General features: G+C 42.1%; 1 protein-coding gene across 3 annotated transcripts in view; it reads left to right on the forward strand.

Moving 5' to 3' along the window:
• LOC309851550 (multidrug and toxin extrusion protein 2-like) overlaps positions 1-12,431 on the forward strand; it is a 67,210-nt gene that overhangs the window by 31,631 nt on the left and 23,148 nt on the right. For all 3 annotated transcript variants that reach the window (XM_082706919.1, XM_082706921.1, XM_082706920.1), the window contains 2 exons: positions 7,644-7,757; positions 9,095-9,162. In XM_082706919.1, coding sequence (XP_082563045.1) covers positions 7,644-7,757; positions 9,095-9,162 — 182 coding nt within the window. The remainder of the gene's footprint in view (positions 1-7,643; positions 7,758-9,094; positions 9,163-12,431) is intronic.

Consider the following 12,431-nt stretch of genomic DNA (forward strand, 5'->3'; position numbering starts at 1 on the left):
TGTGTATTGATTTGATATATCCTGCCACTTTGCTGAATTCCTGTATGAGTGCCAGCAATTTTGAGGTGGAGTCTTCTGTGTTTTCTATCATGTCATCTGCAACAAATGAGAGTTTGGCTTCTTCTTTGCCAATTCGGATACCTTTTATTTCTTTTTATTGTCTGATTGCTGAGGCTAGGGCTTCTAGTATTATGTTGAATGGCAGTGGTGATAGTGGACAGCACTACCATATTCCTGACCTTAGGGAAAAAGCTCTCAGTTTTCCCACATTAAGAATGATATTTGCTGTGGGGTTTTTGTATATGGATTTTATGATATTGAGGTATGTACCTTCCATCCCTACACTTTGAAGAGTTTTGATCAAGGAATGATGCTTTGTCAAAAGCTTTTTAAGCATCTACTGAGAGTATCATATGGTTCTTCTTCTTTCTTTTATTAATGTATTATATCACATTGATTGATCTGTGGATGTTAAGCCAGCATTGCAGCCCAGGAATAAATCCCACTTGGTTGTGGAGAACAATCCTTTTTAATGTACTGTTAGATCCTATTGACTACTATTGTGGTGAAGATTTTTGCATCCGTGTTCATCAGGGATATTGGTCAGTAATTCTTTTTGATGGGGTCTTTGTCTGGTTTTGGGATCAAGGTAATGCTGGCCTCATAAAAAGAGTTTGGAAGTTTTCCTTCCATTTTGGTGTTTTGAAACAGCTTCAGAAGAATAGGTATTAATTCTTTAAACATTTGGTAGAATTCCCCTGGGAAGCCGTCTGGCCCTGGGCTCTTGTTTATTGGGAGATTTTTGATGACTGCTTCAATTTCCTTGCTGATTATGGGTCTGTTCAGGTTTTCTATTTCTTCCTGGTTCAGTTTTGGTAGTTTATATCATGGATCCATTTCTTCCAGATTATCTAATTTGTTGGTATTTCTTCAGTGTTGGTTGTGATCTCCCCTCTTAAATTCATGATTTTATCTACTTGGCTCCTTTCTCTTTTATTTTTGATAAGTCTGGCCAGGGGTTTATCAATCTTATTAATTTTTTCAAAGAACCAGCTCTTAGTTTTATTGATCTGTTCTACTCTTCTTTTGGTTTCTATTTCATTGGTTTCTGCTCTAATATTAATTATTTCTCTTCTGCTAGGCGTAGGCTTTATTTGTTTTTCTTTCTCCCACTCCTTTAGGTGTAAGGTTAGGTTGTGTATGTGAGACCTTTCTTGTTTTTTTTGGGAAAGGCTTGTAGTGCTATATATGTCCCTCTTAAAAGATCACCTTTGTTGCATACCAAAGGTTTTGAACAGCTATGTTTTCATTTTCATCTTTTTCCATGAATTTTTAAAGTTCTTCTTTAATTTCCTGGTTGACCCATTCATTCTTTAGTAGGATGGTCTTTAGCCTCCATGTATTTGGGTTCTTTCCAACTTTCCTCATGTGATTGAGTTTCAGTTTCAAAGCATTGTGGTCCAAAAATATACAGGGAATGAACCTAGTCTTTTGGTACCAGTTGAGACCTGATTTGTCCCAGGATGTGATCTATTCTGGAGAATGTTCCTTGTGTACTAGAGATTAATATGTATTTTGTTGCTTTGGGATGGCATGTTCTTAATATATCTGTGATGTCCATCTGGTCCAGTGTGTCATTCAAAGCTTTTATTTCCTTGTTGATCTTCTGCTTAGATGATCTGTCCATTGCAGAGAGGGGGGTGTTAAAAATCCCCTACTATTATTGTATTATTATTGATTTCTTTAATTTTGTTATTAATCAGCTTATATAATTGGCTGCTCCCATGTTTGGGGCATAAATATTTACGATGTTAGATCTTCTTGTTGGATAGACCTCATAATTATGACATAGTGTCCTTCCTCACCTCTTATTACAGTCTTTGGTTTAAAATATATTTTGTTTGATATAAGGCTTGCCATCCCAGCTGTCTTTTGATGTCCATTAGCATGATAAAGGGTTTTCTACCTCTTCAACTTCAATCTGGAGGTATCTTTGGGTCTAAAATGAGTCTCTTGCAGACAGCATATAAATGAGTCTTGCCTTTTTTATTCAGTCTGATATCCTGTGTCTTCTGATTGGGGGCATTTAGCCCATTTACATTCAGGATAGATATTGAAAGATATGAATTTAGTGCCATTGTATTGCCTGTAAGGTGACTGTCACTGTGTATTGTCTCTGTTCCTTTCTGGTCTATGTTACTTTTGTGCTCTCTTTTTGCTTAAAGGATCCCTTTTAATATTTCTTGTAGGGCTGGTTTGGTGACATGAATTCTTTTAGTTTGTCCTGACATTTTTTTTTTTTAAATCACTCCTATTTTGAATGACATTCTAGCTGGGTAAAGTATTCTTGGCTGCATATTTTTCTCATCACCCTGAATATATCATATCCATGGTTTCTGGCCTACCAGGTTTCTGTGGACAGGTCTGCTGCCAATTTAGTATTTCTACCATTGTAGGATACAGATCTTTAGTCCTGAGCTGCTTTCAGGATTTTCTCCTTTTCTCTTGAGATTTTTAAGTTTCATTATCATATGTTGGGGTGTTGACCTATTTTTATTGACTTTGAGGGAGGTTCTCTCTGCCTCCTGGATTTTGATGTCCGTTTTCTTCCCCACATTAGGGAAGTCTCCACTATACCTTGTGCCCAGTATATCTTGTGCCCCTCTTTTTCTCTTTCCTCTTCTGGTATCCCAATTATTCTAATATTGTTTCACTTTATGGTATCACTTAGCTCTCAAATTCTCCCCTTGTTGTTTATCACTCTTTTTCTCAACTTCTTTATTCTCCATTGTTTGGTGTTCTATATCACTAATTCTCTCTTCCGCCTCATTTATCCTAGCAAGAGCCTCCATTTTTTTATTGCATCTCATTGACAACCTTTTTCACTTTTAAAAAATTATTTATTTTTAAAATTTCTTTTCAGTGTTCCAGAATTCATTGCTTATGTACCACACCCAGTGTTCCATGCAATACATGCCCTCCATAATACCCACCACCAGTTAGATTTTAGTTCTTTTACTTCTCCAGAAAGGGTTTCTCTAGTGTCTTCTATGCTTTTTTCAAGCCCAGCTAATATCCTTGTAATCATTATTCCTAACTCTAGTTCCAACATCTTAACTTATGTCCATATTGATTAGGTCCCTTGCAGTCAGTACTGCTTCTTGTTCTCTTTTTTGATAGTCACCTTTTGATACTTCTCCGTCTTGTTGTTCTATCCAGAGAAGAATAGATGAATGATAGAACAAAATGCAAAATGGCAACAATGACCCCAGAAAAATATATGCTAAACAAATCAGAAGATACCTGAAACTGGGGGTCTGGGGAGAAAGAAAAAAAAGAGTATAATTAGACAGATGAGCAGAATAGAGCAATACATTGGATTTTGTGTGTGTGTGTTTTTTTTTTTTTTAGAAAACTAGACCCCAAAATTGTGAAGAAATAATTGTAAAAGATAAAATTAAATACACTGAAAAGATAGAACTGCAAAGATGAAAATTTTAAAAGCCTTTAACAAAACACAACAAACGAAGAAACAACAACATAAAAGAGAATATGATCCGACATTAGATTTTGACTATATTTTAGTCTGTTAGAAGAAGTTGCATCCCAAAATTATAAAGAAAGAAAAACTTACATAATGAAGGGATAGAATGTAACTGTAAAAATGAAAATCAAAAAAAATTTTTAAAAGTTGATAAAATAAGAAATTGGTTGAGAAGGAAAGAAAAAAATGAAAGTTGAAAGACTAAGGAATCATGGGGGAAAAACCACAAGTTCTATGTGCTGTATTCCCCTAGTGCTGGAGTTTTGCAATTCTCATTGATCTGTAAACTTGATGGCCGGATGATCTTACTGATTTTCTGGCGGAGGGACCTGGTGTGTGGCATTTCCAGTGTATTTGCCTGAGGTGGACTTGCACCACCCTTGCTAGGGACCGAGCTAAGCAATCTGCTCAGGTTTGCTTTTGGAGCTTTTTTTCCCTGAGCACTTTCCATACTGCTTTGGAGGACAGGAATGAAAATGGTGGCCTCCTAATCTCCACCCCGGAGGAGCTGAGTGCTCAGGGTCCCATTCTCAGTGCACCCTTGGAGGAAAGCACTCAATCCCTCCCATCTCCCTGGTTTCCGGTTGCTGCTCTGTGCTCACCCAGCCTGCTACCGAGTGTCTCTGACACTCAGCCCTGTTTGGCGTCTCCAAACCTAGCCGATTCCTGCTGTGCGCTCTCACGCTGGGGGTCTCCCCGGATCTGCCACTTGTGGGGTCCTTGCTGGAAGAGCAGTGGCCCAACTGTGCTGTGGATCATGGTTTAAGGTAACCCTGAGCTGAGAGCCCCCACCTTGGCTCTGTCTCTGCAGCCGGCTTCCCCACTCCGATACCTGGGGCTCTGCCACACTTAGACACCCTCAATCCTTCTGTGACCCAGCAGGTCCTGAGACCACACTGTCCCCACGAGAGCTCCACCCCCTACTTAGCCTCTGGAGTGATGTCACTCAGTGAAGCAGACTTGTACAAGTTTCAATTTTGTGCTTTCCTGCTCTACTGCTTGCTGGGACCTGGCCCCTCCCCCCATGGTCTATCTTCCTATATGTCACCTCAGATTCACTTCTCCCCACATCGTTCCTTCCAGATGGTGGTCGATTTTCTGTTCCTAGAATTGCTGCTCTTCTTGTCTTCAGACTCCGGTTGAGTTTGCAGGTGTTAAGAATGATTTGATAGCAAATCCTGGGACCTGGAATTCCTGGGACCAGACGAAATTAAGGTCTATTCCTCTCCCATCTTCCTCCATTCGTTCTTTTTTTTATTTTTTTTTTAGAAGATTTTATTTATTTATTTGAGAGAGAGAAAATGAGAGCGAGAGAGAGCATGAGAAGAGGGCAGGTCAGACAGAGAAGCGGACTCCCCACCAAACAGGGAGCCCGATGCAGGACTCAATCCTGGGACTTTAGGATCATGACCTGAGCTGAAGGCAGTCGCCCAACCAACTGAGCCTCCCAGGCACCCCTCCATTCGTTCTTGATGTTGTTTTCCCCTCAAGCCTTCTCCTCCAAATTTGGGGGTGGGGTGGGGTCCTAGGCCCTCTCTTCCCTTGGAACCCAGTAAGGTGAGTGGCAAGAAGGCTCTTGGTACCTTTCTTTGTTCTTATGATACAAGAATTCCTCAGTGTTTTTCAGTGCCTTCTTCCCCTCCCCCTTCTTCCCCTCTCCTACCCTGGACCTTAGATCTGAAGCACTGAGTTTCTCACACTCAATTCATGGTGCACGGATGTCGTGTCTTATAGGGCTCCTCTCTGTTTTAGACTGTTTCTCCCTCCATTTCGTAATTTGTATCCTCCTCCCTCAGGGCTCCCTCTCTGTGCTTTGTATATGTCTTCATTTGCATCTTTGAAAACTGCAAATTGGTTTTATTGTTTTTGGCCCACATATATGTTTATACTTGCCTAATAGTATTATAGTTCAGATTTCTCCCCCATCCCCATAATTTTTTTTCACTTGCTACAGAGATTGGCAAACAGCCTCATGGACCCGATCCAGCTGCAGCTTGTTTCTGTAACCAAAGTTTGACTGGAACACAGCCATGCCTAATCACTTGCACGTTGCCAGTGGCTGTTTCCTTGCTGCTACAGTGGCACAGATTGTCTGGCCAGCAATGTTGAAAATATTTACTATTTGGCCCTTTACAGAAGAAGTTTATTGACCTTTCTGATTTAGCACGATATTTTGTTGTTTTGTTTTAAGTCGTACTGAAACATACATAACCTAAAATATACCATCTTCTTTGAAGGGTGTAGTTAAGTAGTGTGAAAGCACATTCACTCTGTACGACCACCACCACCAGCATCCATCTCCAGAACTTTTTTAATCCCACAAAACTGGAACTCTGTCCCCATTAAAGAGAAACTCCTGTTCCCCCGCCTTCCATCCCGGAGCAACCACCGTTCCATCATTCTGCTATCTGTCTCCGGTTTGACTTCTTTAGATATCTCACAGAAGTGGAATCGTATACAGTATTTGTCTTTTTGTGTCTTAGCATAGTGTCCTCAGGGTTCATCCCTGTTGCAGCACCTGTCAGACCCTCCTTCCCTTTTTTTTTTTTTTTAAGATTTGATTTATTTATTTGACAGACAGAGATCACAAGTAGGCAGAGAGGCAGGCAGAGAGAGAGCAGGGGAAGTATGCTTCCCACTGAGCAGAGAGCCCGATGTGGGGCTTGATCCCAAGACCCCGGGATCATGACCTGAGCCGGAGGCAGAGGCTTTAACCCACTGAGCCACCCAGGCACCCCGGCCCTCCTTCCTTTTTAAGGCGGAATCATACTCAGTTGTATGTCTGTGTTGCATTCTGCGTATCCACTCATCTGTCGGTGGACATTTGGGTCACATCCACCTCTTGGCTCTTGGGAATAATGCTGCTGTGACCACAGGTGTGCAGACAGTTCCTGGAGGTCATGCTTTCAGTTATTTCTATGTATATTCAGAGGTGATATTCTAGATCATAGGATACTTTTATTTTTAATATTTTGAGGAACCGCCACACTACTTTTCCACAGTAGCTGCCCCATTTTAGATTCCTCCCAGTAGCGCACAAGGGTTACAATTGATCCTCACCAAAAGGTGTTATTTTCTGTTTATTTTTTTTTTAAGATTTTATTTATTTATTTGACAGAGAGATCACAAGGAGGCAGAGAGACAGGTGGCGGGGCGGGGAGCAGGCTTCCTGCTGAGCAGAGAGCCCAATGCGGGGCTTGATCCCAGGACCCTGAGATCATGACCTGAGCTGAAGGCAGAGGCTTAACCCACTGAGCCACTCAGGTGCCCCTTCTGTTTCTTTTTTAAAGAAGCCATTCTAATGGGTGAGGTACCATCTTATTACTGTAATTTTGATCTTCATTTCCCGAATGGTTAGTGATGTTGAACATTCTTCCATGTGCTTGTTGGCTGTTTGCATATCTTCTTTGGAGAAATGTCTCTGCAAGTCCTTTGCTCATTTTTTAGTTAGATTGTTTTGTCGTTTTTTGTATATTCTGCTTATCTTGATATCTCCATATCCTTACCAGATACATGATTTGCAAATATTTTTTCCTGTTCCACAGGCTGTCAGATTCTGTTCTGGTGACTGTGTCCTTGGATATACAGAAGTTTTAAATTTTGATGTAGTTGGGAGGTTCTGTTTTTACATTATTTGCCCATGAGCAGTCTATTTTCAGATCTAACCATATTGCCATATACAGATCTGGTGTTCTGCTTTTAACCGTAATATGCATTCATCAGAGTCTGCTTCTCTATCTTCCTAGTGATGATCTCCTCAATGCCCCCAGTAGCCTACACCCACACCCTGCCTCAGTGAACAGCCTACATCTGTTCTCACAGAGCTTTATCAAAGGGTCTCTACCATTTATACCCAGGCATGAAATGTGCGGATGGGAGGGCATATACATAATTTAGTTTCACTAAGTATTGTCAGCCTTGTCCCCACCATCTCAAACTCTGGTCTTGTTTGACATTTCTTTAAAATGTATTATTTTTCTGGATGATTGTGGTTGCAGTCTTTGGCCATTTGGAGGAGGAGGAGGTGTGTGAAACAGAATTGTTGGCATCAGAGACTGCTGCAAAGTAAAAGCCGTTTCCTTTCTTCCCTGTTCTTCAGGTTGGACTTGGGACTGTTTCCAAGAATGGGGCTCCTACATCCAGCTGGCTATTCCCAGTATGTTCATGGTGTGCATTGAGTGGTGGACCTTTGAGATTGGAACCTTCCTCGCAGGTTTGTCAATGGTCCAGCAGAAATCCGAGAACAGCCTGGCCGCCCTTGTCTCCAGGGCTTCTCAAGAGCCATGGGCCTTACTCCCCCTTCCTTCCCATTGTGTCAGATGTTCTTGGAAGTTTCAACATAGGTTTAAATCCTTGTCCAGCTGTAACCATATTCAAGTTGAGTGGGGCTTTTAGCTCTGCCCCCTGCCCTTTACTTTAAGGATTCGGAAAGGGAGGCCCCAATTAAAAGGTTTGGCAAGGTCATGGAGAGGAGGAGCAGAAACCCCAGTCTGGGTCTCCTGACTCAGACCCTCCGCTTCCACTGACTTTTGCTAGAGATCATGCAAGTTTTTAAGCCATTTACAAACACAGAGTTCCTCATTTGGCTGTTTTTTCTTTTAAAAAAAAAAATTTTTTTTTAAAGATTTTATTTATTTATTTGACAGACAGAGATCACAGGTAGACAGAGAGGAAGGCAGAGAGAGAGAGGAGGAAGCAGGCTCTCTGCTCAGCAGAGAGCCCGATGCAGGGCTCGATCCCAGAACCCTGGGATCATGACCTGAGCCGAAGGCAGAGGCTTTAACCCACTGAGCCACCCAGGCGCCCCTTTGCTGTGTTTTCAATGTGATCTTTGTTTCTATCAGAGATCTGATAATTTGGTCATAAGTTTTCATCTTAGCCATCTTACTGCTAGTAAGGCAATAGGGGAAATAATAGAGACAGAGGATCTGGGGACAGTTGAATATTCCTGTCATCCCGCCATGCTCTATACAGAGTTCCGCTGCATTCTGTCTTTCCCCTCCCATACTGTGACCCTATGGCTCCCAGGAATGACCTGCAACCCCAGGAGTCTTGTTGTTTTCTACTCTAAACCTGACGTTTTGTTCCTCGGTGGAGCAGGGGCCTGTAGATTGAACCTGTATTAGGTCTTAGCCACCCCAATGCTTGGAATCGTCCTGGGAGCAGACATCTGGGGCTCTCCTCAGCATGCATAGTGAATTGTGCCACTGGGTTATGCTTCTGGGCCCAATCCTGGCTTCTTTTTAAATTCTTTTTTTTTTATTTTTTTAAAGATTCATGTATTTATTTGAGGGAGAAAAAGAGAGCATGCACATGAGTTGGGGGAAAGGGCCAATGGAGAGAACCTTCAAGCAGACTCCCGTGACGCTCAGTGTCACAACCCATGAGATCATGACCTGAGCTGAAACCAAGAGGTGGACCCTTAACCGACTGAGCCACCCAGGCACCCTCTCGATTCTTCTAAATTAAGATCTATTCTAGTTTCCTAAGGAAAATGTTTTAACCCACCTTCTAAGTTGTGTTTTGTATGTGTCTGTGCCTATATTTCAGGTCTGATTAGTGTGACGGAGCTTGGGGCCCAGGCCGTCATTTACGAACTGGCTTCTGCAGCCTACATGGTAAGACCTTCAGGGTGAGACCTGGCACTTTCTCTGCATAAACTCTGCTGGGCCATTGTCACTGCCTTCATTCAGCCCTCCATGCCATGCTCCAGGGAGAGAGGAGACAGACAGACAGCAGGGGAGGGAGCACAGCATACTGGGGGGAACATGGAGTTTGGAGCCAGACATTGGGTTTGAGTCCTGCTGTGCTGTTCCCTAACTGTGCAACTGTGGATTCATTACTTAACCTTTCCAAGCTTCACTTTTCTCATCTACAAAATGGGAAAAACAGTATGTGTGTAGCAGGTGAAGACTGAATAGGATAGAAAATGTGTTAAAGTACTTAGCACAGTGCCTGGCATGTCTATTCAACAATTAGGGAGTTGGTGCTAGGACCTGATGGAGAGGGGGACAAAGACAGTCCCTGCCCTCTCGTGGCCTGTGGTTTGGCAGGGAGACGGAGATAAAGAAGTAAACAGGTACACAAGATGATACATCCCTTAGAGGAAGAAAAAAAAAAAAAGGTCTGAGATGCGTAAAAATAGAGATGGATACCTTTTCAGGGAGGACAGTCAGAAACCGTTCTTCTGAGTTACTTGGTAAGCTGAGACTGGAACGGGGAGTGGGAGGCAGCCTGGGAAGCCAGAGGCTAAGAGCTGACTGCATGGCTCCCCAATGGAAGAGAGCATGTGGCATGTTCCGGGACTCAAAACAGGAACCTGGGCTAATGAGGAAGGAAGGGTGTGACACATAGAAGCTGGCTTAAGGGAGCACAGGTGGTTGGGCAGGTCTGGAGCAGGCTACTGGAATCATCTAGGTGAGCACATAGGATGCTGCTGGTGGACGGGGAGAAAAGTGAGTTAGTTGTGTTGTAGGGCAGAGGACATGACCAGGGTTTGGATGTGGAAGTCAAGGCAATAAGTAAGAATAATCACAAACCACCCCCGAGTTTTTGGCTTGGATAACTGTGTCTTGTACTTCTTGATTCTTTTGGAATATTCCAAACCTGTACAGATACTCCTCTTTGTTTGTTTGTTTGTTTCTTTTATTTATTTCTTTTAAAGTTCAACAAACACCATCTGGGATTATGGGCCATTTTTGTTTCCATGTATTTTTTTTTTAAAGATTTTATTTATTTATTTGACAGACAGAGATCACAAGTAGGCGGAGAGGCAGGCAGAGAGAGACGGGGGAAGCAGGCTCCCTGCCGAGCAGAGAACCCAATGCAGGACTTGATCCCAGGACCCTGGGATCATGACCTGAGCCGAAGACAGAGGGTTTAACCCACTGAGCCACCCAGGTGCCCCAGCATGTATTTTTTCTTTTTATTCTTAAAAATGAAAACTTTTTTTTTTAGTGGGGATTGATGACGTTGTTTACGAATACAAATGGAAAGTGTCTAGGAGAAAACTGCAAGATGTAGAAGTCAGGAATAGGAAAATCCAGCCAAAAGGGAGAGCAGGCCAGTTGGAATGAAGGAAATCAGGAGAATGTGTCATACAGGAGGCAGGTGATAAAGAACCATTCACAGACGGAATGACAATTGGGTGGGGGCTCCTGGGGGGGCTCCGCATTAGGTGAGGATGGAAAGTGTCCGTTAGATTTTGCGTCATCGGAGACCTTTGGGGGAAGCGAGAGCCATGGCGAAGGAGCAGAGGCTGCTGAGGTACAGTTCTGTCTGGAGGTTTGGTAGTTGATGGTGGGAAATGATCCCATCAAGGGAGGGTTTTGGTGTTGCTTCTTTATTTTCATGGGACTGCTAGAGCTTGTGATAGCTAAGTGGTCAACAGTACTACCTTCTACATCTGTCCTCTTCAGATCTTCTGTTTTTCTACCTGCTCTGTCATAGCCTTCCTTTGTTTTTTTTTTAATTTTTAATTGTGCTAAAACCCACATAATATAAAATATATCGTCTTTTAAAAATTAATTTATTTGAGGGAGGGTGCACAAGAGAGAGCACAAGCAGGGGTGTGGGGGGGCAGGGTAGAGGCAAAGGGGGAAGCAGATACCCCACCGAGCATGGAGCCTGATGCCCGAGCTCAATCCCAGGACCTGGATCATGAGCTGCGGTGAAGGCAGATGCTTAATGACTGAGTCACCCAGGTGCCCCCAAATTTAGAATCTTAACCAATTTTAACTGTGCAATTTATTTCTGTTAACATTGTTGAGCTGCCAAGCTCCAGAGCCTTTTTGTTCCATAAAACTCTAAATTCTACCCATTCCACAGTTACCTGCTCCCCCTGCCCTCAGCCTCTAGCAACCACTGTTTTGCTTTCTGTTTCTTGTCACAGGCTTTCTTTTGTTAGAGGCAGTAAGGCAATAATTCTTCATTATTTCCTATGGGAAAAAACAAGTCCCCACAGGGGTGAACATCCAGTCAAAATCACAAAATACAAAGAAATAATCCACCATGAGCAAAATTTTGGACAGATACAACAAACAGAAAAATTAGAGTTCAGAGCTTGAGATGATGAAGTAATAATTGGGGAATAGAAAAGTATGTTTAAAATCGTTCAACATAAAAAAAAAAAGATTTGGAATAGTTAACATTTTGGAATAAAATAAAACATGGTTAACTAAAATCGTTCAACATAAAAGGAGGAGCTGAAATGAAAAAAGCAATATTTGGGAAAGAACAAGATAGGATTTTTAAAATTACAAATTATAGCCATACAAATGTAATACTCGATGGGATGAACAGAGAAGTTAAAGCTGGAAAGTCAAATAATGAACTTGACCAGTTGGTGGAAATTCCAGAATAAAACAAAGACATGTAAGCAGATGGAAATTAGATACAAAGACCAACCCTTGCATATGTGATCAGATGATTTTTGACAAAGATGCCACAACCATTCAATGGGGAAAGGACAGTCTTTTCAGTAATGGGTACTGGGAAACTGGGTATCCATCTACATGAGAAAGAATGAAGTTGCAGTCTCATTACCTCACACCGTATACACGGATTAACTCAAAGCGGATCACAGACCTAATGTAAGCCCTAAACAGTAAAACTTTTAGAAGAAGATACAAGGCAGAAGCTTCATGACATTGTATTTGGCAATGATTTCTTACACATGACACCAAAGGCACAGGCAACAAAAGAAAAAAATAGGCAAGCTGGACTTCATGAAAATTGAAAAACGATGTGCATCCAAAGACAACATCCACAGAGGAGAGAGGCAGCCCACAGAATGGGAGAAAATATTCACAAATCCTGTGGATAAGAGATTACTATCCAGAATATAGACAGAACTCCTAAACCTCAGTAGCAAAAAAACCAAACAACC

Source organism: Mustela nivalis (assembly GCF_964662115.1).
Source record: "Mustela nivalis genome assembly, chromosome: 17".
NCBI lineage: Eukaryota > Metazoa > Chordata > Mammalia > Carnivora > Mustelidae > Mustela > Mustela nivalis.